At 42.2% G+C, this 19,219-nt stretch overlaps 1 protein-coding gene across 1 annotated transcript in view; it reads right to left on the reverse strand.

Moving 5' to 3' along the window:
* zanl (zonadhesin, like) overlaps positions 1-19,219 on the reverse strand; it is a 51,196-nt gene that overhangs the window by 24,871 nt on the left and 7,106 nt on the right. Inside the window, exons 20-66 of the mRNA XM_062566360.1 lie at positions 18,789-18,926; positions 18,507-18,700; positions 18,218-18,359; positions 17,689-17,933; positions 17,192-17,340; positions 16,858-16,986; positions 16,523-16,661; positions 16,169-16,310; positions 15,493-15,689; positions 15,220-15,358; positions 14,675-14,773; positions 14,393-14,586; positions 14,104-14,245; positions 13,581-13,825; positions 13,084-13,232; positions 12,750-12,878; positions 12,415-12,553; positions 12,061-12,202; positions 11,385-11,581; positions 11,112-11,250; positions 10,567-10,665; positions 10,285-10,478; positions 9,996-10,137; positions 9,468-9,712; positions 8,971-9,119; positions 8,638-8,766; positions 8,303-8,441; positions 7,949-8,090; positions 7,273-7,469; positions 7,000-7,138; positions 6,455-6,553; positions 6,173-6,366; positions 5,884-6,025; positions 5,356-5,600; positions 4,859-5,007; positions 4,526-4,654; positions 4,191-4,329; positions 3,837-3,978; positions 3,161-3,357; positions 2,888-3,026; positions 2,343-2,441; positions 2,061-2,254; positions 1,772-1,913; positions 1,244-1,488; positions 747-895; positions 414-542; positions 79-217 (exon numbers count right to left, since the gene is read on the reverse strand). Of these exons, the coding sequence (XP_062422344.1) occupies positions 79-217; positions 414-542; positions 747-895; positions 1,244-1,488; positions 1,772-1,913; positions 2,061-2,254; positions 2,343-2,441; positions 2,888-3,026; positions 3,161-3,357; positions 3,837-3,978; positions 4,191-4,329; positions 4,526-4,654; positions 4,859-5,007; positions 5,356-5,600; positions 5,884-6,025; positions 6,173-6,366; positions 6,455-6,553; positions 7,000-7,138; positions 7,273-7,469; positions 7,949-8,090; positions 8,303-8,441; positions 8,638-8,766; positions 8,971-9,119; positions 9,468-9,712; positions 9,996-10,137; positions 10,285-10,478; positions 10,567-10,665; positions 11,112-11,250; positions 11,385-11,581; positions 12,061-12,202; positions 12,415-12,553; positions 12,750-12,878; positions 13,084-13,232; positions 13,581-13,825; positions 14,104-14,245; positions 14,393-14,586; positions 14,675-14,773; positions 15,220-15,358; positions 15,493-15,689; positions 16,169-16,310; positions 16,523-16,661; positions 16,858-16,986; positions 17,192-17,340; positions 17,689-17,933; positions 18,218-18,359; positions 18,507-18,700; positions 18,789-18,926 (7,436 nt within the window). The remainder of the gene's footprint in view (positions 1-78; positions 218-413; positions 543-746; positions 896-1,243; positions 1,489-1,771; positions 1,914-2,060; positions 2,255-2,342; positions 2,442-2,887; positions 3,027-3,160; positions 3,358-3,836; positions 3,979-4,190; positions 4,330-4,525; positions 4,655-4,858; positions 5,008-5,355; positions 5,601-5,883; positions 6,026-6,172; positions 6,367-6,454; positions 6,554-6,999; positions 7,139-7,272; positions 7,470-7,948; positions 8,091-8,302; positions 8,442-8,637; positions 8,767-8,970; positions 9,120-9,467; positions 9,713-9,995; positions 10,138-10,284; positions 10,479-10,566; positions 10,666-11,111; positions 11,251-11,384; positions 11,582-12,060; positions 12,203-12,414; positions 12,554-12,749; positions 12,879-13,083; positions 13,233-13,580; positions 13,826-14,103; positions 14,246-14,392; positions 14,587-14,674; positions 14,774-15,219; positions 15,359-15,492; positions 15,690-16,168; positions 16,311-16,522; positions 16,662-16,857; positions 16,987-17,191; positions 17,341-17,688; positions 17,934-18,217; positions 18,360-18,506; positions 18,701-18,788; positions 18,927-19,219) is intronic.

Consider the following 19,219-nt stretch of genomic DNA (forward strand, 5'->3'; position numbering starts at 1 on the left):
TTTGTATAAGTGCATACTGTATGGCTCTTTGTGTGTGCACGCATGTTTGTGTGTGTGTGTATGTGTAAGGTGACTTACATTTGGGTTGACTTTGGGGTGGCACACAGCGAAAGGACCCTTTTTGTCCAGCAAAATGCCGCAGTATCCAGAGCTCTCATACAGTTCCTGCTCTCCTTCCTCACACTCAGGGGTGGTGGTGTTGGGTTTCTTGTTACACCTGTGAACACATATAGTCAATTAGAGAAGTTGTGTGTGTTGTTGTTAGTTAGTTTTTGTCCCGCAGTAGTTCTAACAAAGAGGTGATCAATGAGTAGACATTTGTTTAGTCTCAATACCCAACTCACTCAATATTGTTTGTATCAAAACAGTATTTTTTTTTTTAAATGAATGAAAATAGACATAGAGCTACTTACTCTGGATCGGTGTTCCAGCTGTTTCCAAAGTCATTAGCACTGTTGGTCAATGATCCATCTGGTTTACGGAAGTCATCTTTCGAATATCCATCGTAATCTCCACACAGTCCACACAATATGTTCTTATAGCTGCAAGAAAATGTGCATGTTAGTTATTGGTGAAAGTGAAAAGGCAACAATTAAGTCCATGAGTTTCTGACTTGTTTCCATTCCAACCAAGTTCAAGTTTTTTTCCGATTATCAGACTTTATTGTTAGTATCATTCATAAGTCTCCAATTAAATAGTTGCATATGTGACGTTGGGAAAAAATGTTAGCGTCAGGCTTTGCTTACTCTTTGACCACTTTGATGTCCATGAAGTGGTTTCCATCATAACGAACTGTCACACCAAAGTCCATGGACACAGTGTAGTGCTTTCCCGACTTGAACACAGAGACACCAGTGGCCGGAGTAACTGGCACGTTTACATTAGTCCCATTTACCTGTGCAGCAAAAGTAGGTGCAAATTTGATAATAAACGGTGACTGAGGAAACAGAAACAGTTCAGGATAAAAAAAATCTCTCTATTTAATCTTACACTTGAAAGTTTATATTAGCAAATGAAAAGTTGTAGTGTCTGCATAGAATTCACATTATTTCTGGACGTTAGCTCTGGTAAATATGCCATACATTGTTACATAGTGTGATTGTGGTCCCACTCTGGTTGCTATGCAACTAATTTGCATTCTGAGCGGCTTTCTTAACGAAGTTAAAACATATATTTTATCAGATGACGTTTACAGATTTAGGAGCCCGGGCAGCACATTGTCGTTTCCCCCCATGTTTATTACCTGCACAATTCCCTCTTTCAGAATGGAGATCTTCACCGTGTGAACATATACATGCACGGCCTTCACATAGGAGATGGTGGGACGGTTAAAACGATTTTCGTTGTCCACATGGACCTCAAAGTGTGGAAGAGTCGTTTCATTGCAGGGTCGAGACATCAAGTAGCTACAATTGCCCATGAAGTTGTAGTTGCGTTTGTCAAAAGTCGTGTAGTGGGGATCACCATTGGCTATGCATGTGGACGTATCTACGGTGTGAGAAAATGTATGTTAGCTGTTATTTTGGTCATGCTAAATTGTGATATAAAACTAGCACAAAGAGAGAAGCGTAATTAAGTGTACAAGCTGTCTCAGAGTAATACCTGTTACACAGTTTTACAACATTAGTAAGAATAATCCAGAACCAGAACTCGTATAGCGTTAGGAACCAGATTCAGACGCCCTTGTGTGTGGCCAAAGGTAACAGTTTTTGGACAAGTAAGAGCAGCAATTACTATGGCAATTCTTCAACAATTTAACAGATACCATTACCTTTAGGGTAGCAGCCTGCAACACCATTAACATCGCGACATTCTTCTGTGGGGTCACATGAGTTGTCAACACATTCCAGAGTGTAGTTCCCAGCACAGCGACACAGCTTTGAGCAGCCATCTCCAAATATCATCTCGCCAGGCTAAAACAGAAATGGAATAGGGATCAACCAAGAGCACCATTTACCCCCAGACCTATATAGAACAACCTTATTGTCATTTTCTAATAACCATTGCACATGAAATCACAGCATTGAATGCATGTAGTTGTAGTCACAAGGATATCTGACCTCATAATAGTTATTCTGGTCATCTAGACAGCCACATTTCTCCAATGGGACACAGTGCCGTCCCTTGAAGACAAAACCTGGTTTGCAGAAGCAGCCACTGATGCAGGAGCCAGAACAGTTAGTAGAAGGCTCCATACAGGTGGGGATACAAGCTGGACCACATTCTATATAATCTGCATCAGGAGGGCAGGGTTCTGTGAAGAAGAAAGAAAAATAAAGTGGTAATTGGGCAAAATCATTGGATCGAGTGTTGTTGTTAGAAAAATACAAAGTTTGTCATACTTGGTGGCTTTGCTGTCGTTGGTCCAGGAGTAGTTGGCCTAGGAGTTGTGGGTTTAGGTGTGGTTGGGCCTGGGGTGGGTGGTTTAGGTGTGGTTGGGCCTGGGATGGGTGGAAGAAGAAGACTGGTCATTAGTTGAACTCAGATTAGGAATTTGTTCTGTGTGGTAAAAGAAAACTGATCGGAGTTTTTTCCAGAACTTTGAGAACCTCATTGAAAATAACAGAAATCCTTCCAAAGTATGTTGTAAGGTTCGTTCCATGTCTAACCCGCAATTTATTACCTCATCTTTCCCCAAACTTCTGGTTCTGTTGCTCGGTGATGATCATACTTAAACAACTAGGGGCCTAGTAGTATTCCCTGACATTACATCTTAATGTGGAATCCTCGATGTAAGTGGTGCCACATATAGTACTGGTACAAGATTAGCCCAAATAAGGACAAGCCTTATGTTCAGGCATACCACTGTTAAACATAATTAATAAACATGTATAATTCATATCCAGATCAGTTCATTTGGATGGCTGTGCGCTGGGTGTTAACCTACTTGTGGGGTAGCAGCCCAGCTCTCCGTCCTGGTTTTTACACTCTTGCATTGGGGGACATTCAGTAGCTTTGCAGGTGACGAAGGGAGCATCACACCTGCACTTCAGCTTACAATCCTCTGCATAGAATTCATCTCCAGGCTGGCATACATACACACACAAGTTGTGTTAGTTGATGAAGAGTCTTAAATCGAAAACCACAATCTACCCTCACAATGCACAAACGTCTGACACACACATTTCCCTGGTGGCTTATCAGTCCTACTTCACTGTACCTCGTAGTACTGGCCATTGACGTGTGTGCAGCCACATGAAGTCTTCTTGACGCACTTGCCGGCGCTCAGGACGTAGCCTGCATCACACACACAGGACTCGGAGCAGGGCCCGCCACAGGAAGGAGGTTTCCCGCTGCATGTCTCCTGACACGGGTCTGCACAGGGCTCGTAGTGGCTGTTGGGGGGGCATTTCAGAGCTATAGTAGGGAGGAGGACGGGAGAGGGAAGTCAGTGACATAGAGATATACTGAGATGTTTAATAATATGTATGAATTCAAACTATTAACAGTTGGACAAAACGCCATACATAGCCTAAGAAATGAATGTGACTCTAAAACAGATTCATTTCTATGTACAGTCAAATGCTTCACTATTATTTTCCTGAGGAAGGAGCCATTTTTACTATAATCAACAACATTATTTGCATTTGCGTACTTGAACTAAAACCAAATTTGCATCAGTTGGAGAATCTCACGTACACATTTGGGAGGAATTCAAGGACATTTCCAAGGTGTTCCTGAGATATCACTTACAGACAGACAGATAGCCCCAAAGATAAGGCAGAGTAAAAACCTCACTGAGCCTTAAGAAGTGGCTCCAGAGTAACCCATCCTGCCCTCCCAAACCTTTCCAAATACCTATAAGTTTCTCCATCCATTCTTTTCCCCATACTCACGGCAAAAGGTTTCATTCCTCCATGGTCCAATGTTCACGCCACGGTCCTGGCATTCGTTGACATAGGCCTCTATGGCTTCACACAGAATGGGCTTGGCGCCATCCAGCTCACACAGGTCAAAGATACAGTCCCTGAAGTAATTCTGAACTCACACACACACACACAAAGATAGTTGAGTTTTAATGCCTTGTTCTGTCTCCTTACCTTGAACCAAAATCTGTCATTTATGTCTCATTTTTGTATAGAAATCTCTGCCACATCAAACATGGGAACTGCTTTGTATAAGTGCATACTGTATGGCTCTTTGTGTGTGCACGCATGTTTGTGTGTGTGTGTATGTGTAAGGTGACTTACATTTGGGTTGACTTTGGGGTGGCACACAGCGAAAGGACCCTTTTTGTCCAGCAAAATGCCGCAGTATCCAGAGCTCTCATACAGTTCCTGCTCTCCTTCCTCACACTCAGGGGTGGTGGTGTTGGGTTTCTTGTTACACCTGTGAACACATATAGTCAATTAGAGAAGTTGTGTGTGTTGTTGTTAGTTAGTTTTTGTCCCGCAGTAGTTCTAACAAAGAGGTGATCAATGAGTAGACATTTGTTTAGTCTCAATACCCAACTCACTCAATATTGTTTGTATCAAAACAGTATTTTTTTTTTTAAATGAATGAAAATAGACATAGAGCTACTTACTCTGGATCGGTGTTCCAGCTGTTTCCAAAGTCATTAGCACTGTTGGTCAATGATCCATCTGGTTTACGGAAGTCATCTTTCGAATATCCATCGTAATCTCCACACAGTCCACACAATATGTTCTTATAGCTGCAAGAAAATGTGCATGTTAGTTATTGGTGAAAGTGAAAAGGCAACAATTAAGTCCATGAGTTTCTGACTTGTTTCCATTCCAACCAAGTTCAAGTTTTTTTCCGATTATCAGACTTTATTGTTAGTATCATTCATAAGTCTCCAATTAAATAGTTGCATATGTGACGTTGGGAAAAAATGTTAGCGTCAGGCTTTGCTTACTCTTTGACCACTTTGATGTCCATGAAGTGGTTTCCATCATAACGAACTGTCACACCAAAGTCCATGGACACAGTGTAGTGCTTTCCCGACTTGAACACAGAGACACCAGTGGCCGGAGTAACTGGCACGTTTACATTAGTCCCATTTACCTGTGCAGCAAAAGTAGGTGCAAATTTGATAATAAACGGTGACTGAGGAAACAGAAACAGTTCAGGATAAAAAAAATCTCTCTATTTAATCTTACACTTGAAAGTTTATATTAGCAAATGAAAAGTTGTAGTGTCTGCATAGAATTCACATTATTTCTGGACGTTAGCTCTGGTAAATATGCCATACATTGTTACATAGTGTGATTGTGGTCCCACTCTGGTTGCTATGCAACTAATTTGCATTCTGAGCGGCTTTCTTAACGAAGTTAAAACATATATTTTATCAGATGACGTTTACAGATTTAGGAGCCCGGGCAGCACATTGTCGTTTCCCCCCATGTTTATTACCTGCACAATTCCCTCTTTCAGAATGGAGATCTTCACCGTGTGAACATATACATGCACGGCCTTCACATAGGAGATGGTGGGACGGTTAAAACGATTTTCGTTGTCCACATGGACCTCAAAGTGTGGAAGAGTCGTTTCATTGCAGGGTCGAGACATCAAGTAGCTACAATTGCCCATGAAGTTGTAGTTGCGTTTGTCAAAAGTCGTGTAGTGGGGATCACCATTGGCTATGCATGTGGACGTATCTACGGTGTGAGAAAATGTATGTTAGCTGTTATTTTGGTCATGCTAAATTGTGATATAAAACTAGCACAAAGAGAGAAGCGTAATTAAGTGTACAAGCTGTCTCAGAGTAATACCTGTTACACAGTTTTACAACATTAGTAAGAATAATCCAGAACCAGAACTCGTATAGCGTTAGGAACCAGATTCAGACGCCCTTGTGTGTGGCCAAAGGTAACAGTTTTTGGACAAGTAAGAGCAGCAATTACTATGGCAATTCTTCAACAATTTAACAGATACCATTACCTTTAGGGTAGCAGCCTGCAACACCATTAACATCGCGACATTCTTCTGTGGGGTCACATGAGTTGTCAACACATTCCAGAGTGTAGTTCCCAGCACAGCGACACAGCTTTGAGCAGCCATCTCCAAATATCATCTCGCCAGGCTAAAACAGAAATGGAATAGGGATCAACCAAGAGCACCATTTACCCCCAGACCTATATAGAACAACCTTATTGTCATTTTCTAATAACCATTGCACATGAAATCACAGCATTGAATGCATGTAGTTGTAGTCACAAGGATATCTGACCTCATAATAGTTATTCTGGTCATCTAGACAGCCACATTTCTCCAATGGGACACAGTGCCGTCCCTTGAAGACAAAACCTGGTTTGCAGAAGCAGCCACTGATGCAGGAGCCAGAACAGTTAGTAGAAGGCTCCATACAGGTGGGGATACAAGCTGGACCACATTCTATATAATCTGCATCAGGAGGGCAGGGTTCTGTGAAGAAGAAAGAAAAATAAAGTGGTAATTGGGCAAAATCATTGGATCGAGTGTTGTTGTTAGAAAAATACAAAGTTTGTCATACTTGGTGGCTTTGCTGTCGTTGGTCCAGGAGTAGTTGGCCTAGGAGTTGTGGGTTTAGGTGTGGTTGGGCCTGGGGTGGGTGGTTTAGGTGTGGTTGGGCCTGGGATGGGTGGAAGAAGAAGACTGGTCATTAGTTGAACTCAGATTAGGAATTTGTTCTGTGTGGTAAAAGAAAACTGATCGGAGTTTTTTCCAGAACTTTGAGAACCTCATTGAAAATAACAGAAATCCTTCCAAAGTATGTTGTAAGGTTCGTTCCATGTCTAACCCGCAATTTATTACCTCATCTTTCCCCAAACTTCTGGTTCTGTTGCTCGGTGATGATCATACTTAAACAACTAGGGGCCTAGTAGTATTCCCTGACATTACATCTTAATGTGGAATCCTCGATGTAAGTGGTGCCACATATAGTACTGGTACAAGATTAGCCCAAATAAGGACAAGCCTTATGTTCAGGCATACCACTGTTAAACATAATTAATAAACATGTATAATTCATATCCAGATCAGTTCATTTGGATGGCTGTGCGCTGGGTGTTAACCTACTTGTGGGGTAGCAGCCCAGCTCTCCGTCCTGGTTTTTACACTCTTGCATTGGGGGACATTCAGTAGCTTTGCAGGTGACGAAGGGAGCATCACACCTGCACTTCAGCTTACAATCCTCTGCATAGAATTCATCTCCAGGCTGGCATACATACACACACAAGTTGTGTTAGTTGATGAAGAGTCTTAAATCGAAAACCACAATCTACCCTCACAATGCACAAACGTCTGACACACACATTTCCCTGGTGGCTTATCAGTCCTACTTCACTGTACCTCGTAGTACTGGCCATTGACGTGTGTGCAGCCACATGAAGTCTTCTTGACGCACTTGCCGGCGCTCAGGACGTAGCCTGCATCACACACACAGGACTCGGAGCAGGGCCCGCCACAGGAAGGAGGTTTCCCGCTGCATGTCTCCTGACACGGGTCTGCACAGGGCTCGTAGTGGCTGTTGGGGGGGCATTTCAGAGCTATAGTAGGGAGGAGGACGGGAGAGGGAAGTCAGTGACATAGAGATATACTGAGATGTTTAATAATATGTATGAATTCAAACTATTAACAGTTGGACAAAACGCCATACATAGCCTAAGAAATGAATGTGACTCTAAAACAGATTCATTTCTATGTACAGTCAAATGCTTCACTATTATTTTCCTGAGGAAGGAGCCATTTTTACTATAATCAACAACATTATTTGCATTTGCGTACTTGAACTAAAACCAAATTTGCATCAGTTGGAGAATCTCACGTACACATTTGGGAGGAATTCAAGGACATTTCCAAGGTGTTCCTGAGATATCACTTACAGACAGACAGATAGCCCCAAAGATAAGGCAGAGTAAAAACCTCACTGAGCCTTAAGAAGTGGCTCCAGAGTAACCCATCCTGCCCTCCCAAACCTTTCCAAATACCTATAAGTTTCTCCATCCATTCTTTTCCCCATACTCACGGCAAAAGGTTTCATTCCTCCATGGTCCAATGTTCACGCCACGGTCCTGGCATTCGTTGACATAGGCCTCTATGGCTTCACACAGAATGGGCTTGGCGCCATCCAGCTCACACAGGTCAAAGATACAGTCCCTGAAGTAATTCTGAACTCACACACACACACACAAAGATAGTTGAGTTTTAATGCCTTGTTCTGTCTCCTTACCTTGAACCAAAATCTGTCATTTATGTCTCATTTTTGTATAGAAATCTCTGCCACATCAAACATGGGAACTGCTTTGTATAAGTGCATACTGTATGGCTCTTTGTGTGTGCACGCATGTTTGTGTGTGTGTGTATGTGTAAGGTGACTTACATTTGGGTTGACTTTGGGGTGGCACACAGCGAAAGGACCCTTTTTGTCCAGCAAAATGCCGCAGTATCCAGAGCTCTCATACAGTTCCTGCTCTCCTTCCTCACACTCAGGGGTGGTGGTGTTGGGTTTCTTGTTACACCTGTGAACACATATAGTCAATTAGAGAAGTTGTGTGTGTTGTTGTTAGTTAGTTTTTGTCCCGCAGTAGTTCTAACAAAGAGGTGATCAATGAGTAGACATTTGTTTAGTCTCAATACCCAACTCACTCAATATTGTTTGTATCAAAACAGTATTTTTTTTTTTAAATGAATGAAAATAGACATAGAGCTACTTACTCTGGATCGGTGTTCCAGCTGTTTCCAAAGTCATTAGCACTGTTGGTCAATGATCCATCTGGTTTACGGAAGTCATCTTTCGAATATCCATCGTAATCTCCACACAGTCCACACAATATGTTCTTATAGCTGCAAGAAAATGTGCATGTTAGTTATTGGTGAAAGTGAAAAGGCAACAATTAAGTCCATGAGTTTCTGACTTGTTTCCATTCCAACCAAGTTCAAGTTTTTTTCCGATTATCAGACTTTATTGTTAGTATCATTCATAAGTCTCCAATTAAATAGTTGCATATGTGACGTTGGGAAAAAATGTTAGCGTCAGGCTTTGCTTACTCTTTGACCACTTTGATGTCCATGAAGTGGTTTCCATCATAACGAACTGTCACACCAAAGTCCATGGACACAGTGTAGTGCTTTCCCGACTTGAACACAGAGACACCAGTGGCCGGAGTAACTGGCACGTTTACATTAGTCCCATTTACCTGTGCAGCAAAAGTAGGTGCAAATTTGATAATAAACGGTGACTGAGGAAACAGAAACAGTTCAGGATAAAAAAAATCTCTCTATTTAATCTTACACTTGAAAGTTTATATTAGCAAATGAAAAGTTGTAGTGTCTGCATAGAATTCACATTATTTCTGGACGTTAGCTCTGGTAAATATGCCATACATTGTTACATAGTGTGATTGTGGTCCCACTCTGGTTGCTATGCAACTAATTTGCATTCTGAGCGGCTTTCTTAACGAAGTTAAAACATATATTTTATCAGATGACGTTTACAGATTTAGGAGCCCGGGCAGCACATTGTCGTTTCCCCCCATGTTTATTACCTGCACAATTCCCTCTTTCAGAATGGAGATCTTCACCGTGTGAACATATACATGCACGGCCTTCACATAGGAGATGGTGGGACGGTTAAAACGATTTTCGTTGTCCACATGGACCTCAAAGTGTGGAAGAGTCGTTTCATTGCAGGGTCGAGACATCAAGTAGCTACAATTGCCCATGAAGTTGTAGTTGCGTTTGTCAAAAGTCGTGTAGTGGGGATCACCATTGGCTATGCATGTGGACGTATCTACGGTGTGAGAAAATGTATGTTAGCTGTTATTTTGGTCATGCTAAATTGTGATATAAAACTAGCACAAAGAGAGAAGCGTAATTAAGTGTACAAGCTGTCTCAGAGTAATACCTGTTACACAGTTTTACAACATTAGTAAGAATAATCCAGAACCAGAACTCGTATAGCGTTAGGAACCAGATTCAGACGCCCTTGTGTGTGGCCAAAGGTAACAGTTTTTGGACAAGTAAGAGCAGCAATTACTATGGCAATTCTTCAACAATTTAACAGATACCATTACCTTTAGGGTAGCAGCCTGCAACACCATTAACATCGCGACATTCTTCTGTGGGGTCACATGAGTTGTCAACACATTCCAGAGTGTAGTTCCCAGCACAGCGACACAGCTTTGAGCAGCCATCTCCAAATATCATCTCGCCAGGCTAAAACAGAAATGGAATAGGGATCAACCAAGAGCACCATTTACCCCCAGACCTATATAGAACAACCTTATTGTCATTTTCTAATAACCATTGCACATGAAATCACAGCATTGAATGCATGTAGTTGTAGTCACAAGGATATCTGACCTCATAATAGTTATTCTGGTCATCTAGACAGCCACATTTCTCCAATGGGACACAGTGCCGTCCCTTGAAGACAAAACCTGGTTTGCAGAAGCAGCCACTGATGCAGGAGCCAGAACAGTTAGTAGAAGGCTCCATACAGGTGGGGATACAAGCTGGACCACATTCTATATAATCTGCATCAGGAGGGCAGGGTTCTGTGAAGAAGAAAGAAAAATAAAGTGGTAATTGGGCAAAATCATTGGATCGAGTGTTGTTGTTAGAAAAATACAAAGTTTGTCATACTTGGTGGCTTTGCTGTCGTTGGTCCAGGAGTAGTTGGCCTAGGAGTTGTGGGTTTAGGTGTGGTTGGGCCTGGGGTGGGTGGTTTAGGTGTGGTTGGGCCTGGGATGGGTGGAAGAAGAAGACTGGTCATTAGTTGAACTCAGATTAGGAATTTGTTCTGTGTGGTAAAAGAAAACTGATCGGAGTTTTTTCCAGAACTTTGAGAACCTCATTGAAAATAACAGAAATCCTTCCAAAGTATGTTGTAAGGTTCGTTCCATGTCTAACCCGCAATTTATTACCTCATCTTTCCCCAAACTTCTGGTTCTGTTGCTCGGTGATGATCATACTTAAACAACTAGGGGCCTAGTAGTATTCCCTGACATTACATCTTAATGTGGAATCCTCGATGTAAGTGGTGCCACATATAGTACTGGTACAAGATTAGCCCAAATAAGGACAAGCCTTATGTTCAGGCATACCACTGTTAAACATAATTAATAAACATGTATAATTCATATCCAGATCAGTTCATTTGGATGGCTGTGCGCTGGGTGTTAACCTACTTGTGGGGTAGCAGCCCAGCTCTCCGTCCTGGTTTTTACACTCTTGCATTGGGGGACATTCAGTAGCTTTGCAGGTGACGAAGGGAGCATCACACCTGCACTTCAGCTTACAATCCTCTGCATAGAATTCATCTCCAGGCTGGCATACATACACACACAAGTTGTGTTAGTTGATGAAGAGTCTTAAATCGAAAACCACAATCTACCCTCACAATGCACAAACGTCTGACACACACATTTCCCTGGTGGCTTATCAGTCCTACTTCACTGTACCTCGTAGTACTGGCCATTGACGTGTGTGCAGCCACATGAAGTCTTCTTGACGCACTTGCCGGCGCTCAGGACGTAGCCTGCATCACACACACAGGACTCGGAGCAGGGCCCGCCACAGGAAGGAGGTTTCCCGCTGCATGTCTCCTGACACGGGTCTGCACAGGGCTCGTAGTGGCTGTTGGGGGGGCATTTCAGAGCTATAGTAGGGAGGAGGACGGGAGAGGGAAGTCAGTGACATAGAGATATACTGAGATGTTTAATAATATGTATGAATTCAAACTATTAACAGTTGGACAAAACGCCATACATAGCCTAAGAAATGAATGTGACTCTAAAACAGATTCATTTCTATGTACAGTCAAATGCTTCACTATTATTTTCCTGAGGAAGGAGCCATTTTTACTATAATCAACAACATTATTTGCATTTGCGTACTTGAACTAAAACCAAATTTGCATCAGTTGGAGAATCTCACGTACACATTTGGGAGGAATTAAAGGACATTTCCAAGGTGTTCCTGAGATATCACTTACAGACAGACAGATAGCCCCAAAGATAAGGCAGAGTAAAAACCTCACTGAGCCTTAAGAAGTGGCTCCAGAGTAACCCATCCTGCCCTCCCAAACCCTTCCAAATACCTGTAAGTTTCTCCATCCATTCTTTTCCCCATACTCACGGCAAAAGGTTTCATTCCTCCATGGTCCAATGTTCACGCCACGGTCCTGGCATTCGTTGACATAGGCCTCTATGGCTTCACACAGAATGGGCTTGGCGCCATCCAGCTCACACAGGTCAAAGATACAGTCCCTGAAGTAATTCTGAACTCACACACACACACACAAAGATAGTTGAGTTTTAATGCCTTGTTCTGTCTCCTTACCTTGAACCAAAATCTGTCATTTATGTCTCATTTTTGTATAGAAATCTCTGCCACATCAAACATGGGAACTGCTTTGTATAAGTGCATACTGTATGGCTCTTTGTGTGTGCACGCATGTTTGTGTGTGTGTGTATGTGTAAGGTGACTTACATTTGGGTTGACTTTGGGGTGGCACACAGCGAAAGGACCCTTTTTGTCCAGCAAGATGCCGCAGTATCCAGAGCTCTCATACAGTTCCTGCTCTCCTTCCTCACACTCAGGGGTGGTGGTGTTGGGTTTCTTGTTACACCTGTGAACACATATAGTCAGTCAGAGGAGCTGTGTGTGTTGTTGTTAGTTAGTTTTTGTCCCGCAGTAGTTCTAACAAAGAGGTGATCAATGAGTAGACATTTGTTTAGTCTCAATACCCAACTCATTCAATATTGTTTGTATCAAAACAGTATTATTTTTTTTAAATGAATGAAAATAGACATAGAGCTACTGACTCTGGATCGGTGTTCCAGCTGTGTCCAAAGTCATTAGCACTGTTGGTCAATGATCCATCTGGTTTACGGAAGTCATCTTTCGAATATCCATCGTAATCTCCACACAGTCCACACAATATGTTCTTATAGCTGCAAGAACATTTGCAAGTTAGTTATTGGTGAAAGTGAAAAGGCAACAATTAAGTCCACGAGTTTCTGACTTGTTTCCATCCCAACCAAGTTCAAGTTTTTTTTCCGATTATCAGACTTTATTGTTAGTATCATTTATAAGTCTCCAATTAAATAGCTGCATCTGTGACATTTGGAAAAAATGTTAGTGTCAGGCTTTGCTTACTCTTTGACCACTTTGATGTCCATGAAGTGGTTTCCATCATAACGAACTGTCACACCAAAGTCCATGGACACAGTGTAGTGCTTTCCCGACTTGAACACAGAGACACCAGTGGCCGGAGTAACTGGCACGTTTACATTAGTCCCATTTACCTGTGCAGCAAAAGTAGGTGCAAATTTGATAATAAACGGTGACTGAGGAAACAGAAACAGTTCAGGATAAAAAAAATCTCTCTATTTAATCTTACACTTGAAAGTTTATATTAGCAATTGAAAAGTTGTAGTGTCTGCATAGAATTCCCATTATTTCTGGACGTTAGCTCTGGTAAATATGCCATACATTGTTACATAGTGTGATTGTGGTCCCACTCTGGTTGCTATGCAACTAATTTGCATTCTGAGCGGCTTTCTTAACGAAGTTAAAACATATATTTTATCAGATGACGTTTACAGATTTAGGAGCCCGGGCAGCACATTGTCGTTTCCCCCCATGTTTATTACCTGCACAATTCCATCTTTCAGAATGGAGATCTTCACCGTGTGAACATATACATGCACGGCCTTCACATAGGAGATGGTGGGACGGTTAAAACGATTTTCGTTGTCCACATGGACCTCAAAGTGTGGAAGAGTCGTTTCATTGCAGGGTCGAGACATCAAGTAGCTACAATTGCCCATGAAGTTGTAGTTGCGTTTGTCAAAAGTCGTGTAGTGGGGATCACTATTGGCTATGCATGTGGACGTATCTACGGTATGAGAAAATGTATGTTAGCAGTTATTTTGGTCATGCTAAATTGTGATATAAAACTAGCACAAAGAGAGATGCGTAATTGAGTCTACAAGCTGTCTCAGACCTGTTACACAGTTTTATAACATTTGTAAGAATAATCCAGAACCAGAACTCGTATAGCCTTAGCAACCAGGATCAGACGGCCTTGTGTGTGGCCAAAGGTAACAGTTTTTGGACAAGTAAGAGCAGCAGTTACTATGGCAATTCCTCGACAATTTAACAGATACCATTCACCTTTAGGGTAGCAGCCTGCAACACCATTAACATCGCGACATTCTTCTGTGGGGTCACATGAGTTGTCAACACATTCAAGAGTGTAGTTCCCAGCACAGCGACACAGCTTTGAGCAGCCATCTCCAAATATCATCTCGCCAGGCTAAAACAGAAATGGAATAGGGATCAACCAAGAGCACCATTTACCCCCAGACCTATATAGAACAACCGTCTTGTAAATTTCTAATAACCATTTCACATGAAATCACAGCATTGTATGCATGTAGTTGTAGTCACAAGGATATCTGACCTCATAATAGTTATTCTGGTCATCCAGACAGCCACATTTCTCCAATGGGACACAGTGCCGTCCCTTGAAGACAAAACCTGGTTTGCAGAAGCAGCCACTGATGCAGGAGCCAGAACAGTTAGTAGAAGGCTCCATACAGGTGGGGATACAAGCTGGACCACATTCTATATAATCTGCATCAGGAGGGCAGGGTTCTGTGAAGAAGAAAGAAAAATAAAGTGGTAATTGGGCAAAATCATTGGATCGAGTGTTGTTGTTAGAAAAATACAAAGTTTGTCATACTTGGTGGCTTTGCTGTCGTTGGTCCAGGAGTAGTTGGCCTAGGAGTTGTGGGTTTAGGTGTGGTTGGGCCTGGGGTGGGTGGTTTAGGTGTGGTTGGGCCTGGGATGGGTGGAAGAAGAAGACTGGTCATTAGTTGAACTCAGATTAGGAATTTGTTCTGTGTGGTAAAAGAAAACTGATCGGAGTTTTTTCCAGAACTTTGAGAACCTCATTGAAAATAACAGAAATCCTTCCAAAGTATGTTGTAAGGTTCGTTCCATGTCTAACCCGCAATTTATTACCTCATCTTTCCCCAAACTTCTGGTTCTGTTGCTCGGTGATGATCATACTTAAACAACTAGGGGCCTAGTAGTATTCCCTGACATTACATCTTAATGTGGAATCCTCGATGTAAGTGGTGCCACATATAGTACTGGTACAAGATTAGCCCAAATAAGGACAAGCCTTATGTTCAGGCATACCACTGTTAAACATAAATAATAAACATGTATAATTCATATCCAGATCAGTTCATTTGGATGGCTGTGCGCTGGGTGTTAACCTACTTGTGGGGTAGCAGCCCAGCTCTCCGTCCTGGTTTTTACACTCTTGCATTGGGGGACATTCAGTAGCTTTGCAGGTGACGAAGGGAGCATCACACCTGCACTTCAGCTTACAATCCTCTGCATAGAATTCATCTCCAGGCTGGCATACATACACACACAAGTTGTGTTAGTTGATGAAGAGTCTTAAATCGAAAACCACAATCTACCCTCACAATGCACAAACGTCTGACACACACATTTCCCTGGTGGCTTATCAGTCCTACTTCACTGTACCTCGTAGTACTGGCCATTGACGTGTGTGCAGCCACATGAAGTCTTCTTGACGCACTTGCCGGCGCTCAGGACGTAGCCTGCATCACACACACAGGACTCGGAGCAGGGCCCGCCACAGGAAGGAGGTTTCCCGCTGCATGTCTCCTGACACGGGTCTGCACAGGGCTCGTAGTGGCTGTTGGGGGGGCATTTCAGAGCTATAGTAGGGAGGAGGACGGGAGAGGGAAGTCAGTGACATAGAGATATACTCAGATGTTTAATAATATGTATGAATTCAAACTATTAACAGTTGGACAAAACGCCATACATAGCCTAAGAAATGAATGTGACTCTAAAACAGATTCATTTCTATGTACAGTCAAATGCTTCACTAATATTTTCCTGAGGAAGGAGCCATTTTTCCTATAATCAACAACATTATTTGCATTTGCATACTTGAACTAAAACCAAATTTGCATCAGTTGGAGAATCTCACGTACACATTTGGGAGGAATTAAAGGACATTTCCAAGGTGTTCCTGAGATATCACTTAAAGACAGACAGATAGCCCCAAAGATAAGGCAGAGTAAAAACCTCACTGAGCCTTAAGAAGTGGCTCCAGAGTAACCCATCCTGCCCTCCCAAACCTTTCCAAATACCTATAAGTTTCTCCATCCATTCTTTTCCCCATACTCACGGCAAAAGGTTTCATTCCTCCATGGTCCAATGTTCACGCCACGGTCCTGGCATTCGTTGACATAGGCCTCTATGGCTTCACACAGAATGGGCTTGGCGCCATCCAGCTCACACAGGTCAAAGATACAGTCCCTGAAGTAATTCTGAACTCACACACACACACACAAAGATAGTTGAGTTTTAATGCCTTGTTCTGTCTCCTTACCTTGAACCAAAATCTGTCATTTATGTCTCATTTTTGTATAGAAATCTCTGCCACATCAAACATGGGAACTGCTTTGTATAAGTGCATACTGTATGGCTCTTTGTGTGTGCACGCATGTTTGTGTGTGTGTGTATGTGTAAGGTGACTTACATTTGGGTTGACTTTGGGGTGGCACACAGCGAAAGGACCCTTTTTGTCCAGCAAGATGCCGCAGTATCCAGAGCTCTCATACAGTTCCTGCTCTCCTTCCTCACACTCAGGGGTGGTGGTGTTGGGTTTCTTGTTACACCTGTGAACACATATAGTCAGTCAGAGGAGCTGTGTGTGTTGTTGTTAGTTAGTTTTTGTCCCGCAGTAGTTCTAACAAAGAGGTGATCAATGAGTAGACATTTGTTTAGTCTCAATACCCAACTCATTCAATATTGTTTGTATCAAAACAGTATTATTTTTTTTAAATGAATGAAAATAGACATAGAGCTACTGACTCTGGATCGGTGTTCCAGCTGTGTCCAAAGTCATTAGCACTGTTGGTCAATGATCCATCTGGTTTACGGAAGTCATCTTTCGAATATCCATCGTAATCTCCACACAGTCCACACAATATGTTCTTATAGCTGCAAGAACATTTGCAAGTTAGTTATTGGTGAAAGTGAAAAGGCAACAATTAAGTCCACGAGTTTCTGACTTGTTTCCATCCCAACCAAGTTCAAGTTTTTTTTCCGATTATCAGACTTTATTGTTAGTATCATTTATAAGTCTCCAATTAAATAGCTGCATCTGTGACATTTGGAAAAAATGTTAGTGTCAGGCTTTGCTTACTCTTTGACCACTTTGATGTCCATGAAGTGGTTTCCATCATAACGAACTGTCACACCAAAGTCCATGGACACAGTGTAGTGCTTTCCCGACTTGAACACAGAGACACCAGTGGCCGGAGTAACTGGCACGTTTACATTAGTCCCATTTACCTGTGCAGCAAAAGTAGGTGCAAATTTGATAATAAACGGTGACTGAGGAAACAGAAACAGTTCAGGATAAAAAAAATCTCTCTATTTAATCTTACACTTGAAAGTTTATATTAGCAATTGAAAAGTTGTAGTGTCTGCATAGAATTCCCATTATTTCTGGACGTTAGCTCTGGTAAATATGCCATACATTGTTACATAGTGTGATTGTGGTCCCACTCTGGTTGCTATGCAACTAATTTGCATTCTGAGCGGCTTTCTTAACGAAGTTAAAACATATATTTTATCAGATGACGTTTACAGATTTAGGAGCCCGGGCAGCACATTGTCGTTTCCCCCCATGTTTATTACCTGCACAATTCCATCTTTCAGAATGGAGATCTTCACCGTGTGAACATATACATGCACGGCCTTCACATAGGAGATGGTGGGACGGTTAAAACGATTTTCGTTGTCCACATGGACCTCAAAGTGTGGAAGAGTTGTTTCATTGCAGGGTCGAGACATCAAGTAGCTACAATTGCCCATGAAGTTGTAGTTGCGTTTGTCAAAAGTCGTGTAGTGGGGATCACCATTGGCTATGCATGTGGACGTATCTACGGTGTGAGAAAATGTATGTTAGCTGTTATTTTGGTCATGCTAAATTGTGATATAAAACTAGCACAAAGAGAGAAGCGTAATTAAGTGTACAAGCTGTCTCAGAGTAATACCTGTTACACAGTTTTACAACATTAGTAAGAATAATCCAGAACCAGAACTCGTATAGCGTTAGGAACCAGATTCAGACGCCCTTGTGTGTGGCCAAAGGTAACAGTTTTTGGACAAGTAAGAGCAGCAGTTACTATGGCAATTCCTCGACAATTTAACAGATACCATTCACCTTTAGGGTAGCAGCCTGCAACACCATTAACATCGCGACATTCTTCTGTGGGGTCACATGAGTTGTCAACACATTCAAGAGTGTAGTTCCCAGCACAGCGACACAGCTTTGAGCAGCCATCTCCAAATATCATCTCGCCAGGCTAAAACAGAAATGGAATAGGGATCAACCAAGAGCACCATTTACCCCCAGACCTATATAGAACAACCGTCTTGTAAATTTCTAATAACCATTTCACATGAAATCACAGCATTGTATGCATGTAGTTGTAGTCACAAGGATATCTGACCTCATAATAGTTATTCTGGTCATCCAGACAGCCACATTTCTCCAATGGGACACAGTGCCGTCCCTTGAAGACAAAACCTGGTTTGCAGAAGCAGCCACTGATGCAGGAGCCAGAACAGTTAGTAGAAGGCTCCATACAGGTGGGGATACAAGCTGGACCACATTCTATATAATCTGCATCAGGAGGGCAGGGTTCTGTGAAGTAGAAAGACAAGTAAAGTGGTAATTGGGCAAAATCATTGGATCGAGTGTTGTTGTTAGAAAAATACAAAGTTTGTCATACTTGGTGGCTTTGCTGTCGTTGGTCCAGGAGTACTTGGCCTAGGAGTTGTGGGTTTAGGTGTGGTTGGGCCTGGGGTGGGTGGTTTAGGTGTGGTTGGGCCTGGGGTGGGTGGAAGAAGAAGACTGGTCATTAGTTGAACTCAGATTAGGGATTTGTTCTGTGTGGTAAAAGAAAACTGATCGGATTGTGTTCCAGAACTATGAGAATCTCATTGAAAATAACAGAAATCCTTCCAAAGTATGTTGTAAGGTTCGTTCCATGTCTAACCCGCAATTTATTACCTCATCTTTCCTTAAACTTCTGGTTCTGTTGCTCAGTGATGATCATACTTAAACAATTAGGGGCCTAGTACTATTCTTTGACATTACATCTTAATGTGGAACCCTAGATGTAATTATTGCCTCATATAGTACTGGTACAAGATCAGCCCA

The sequence above is a fragment of the Pungitius pungitius genome, chromosome 1, assembly GCF_949316345.1.
Source record: "Pungitius pungitius chromosome 1, fPunPun2.1, whole genome shotgun sequence".
NCBI lineage: Eukaryota > Metazoa > Chordata > Actinopteri > Perciformes > Gasterosteidae > Pungitius > Pungitius pungitius.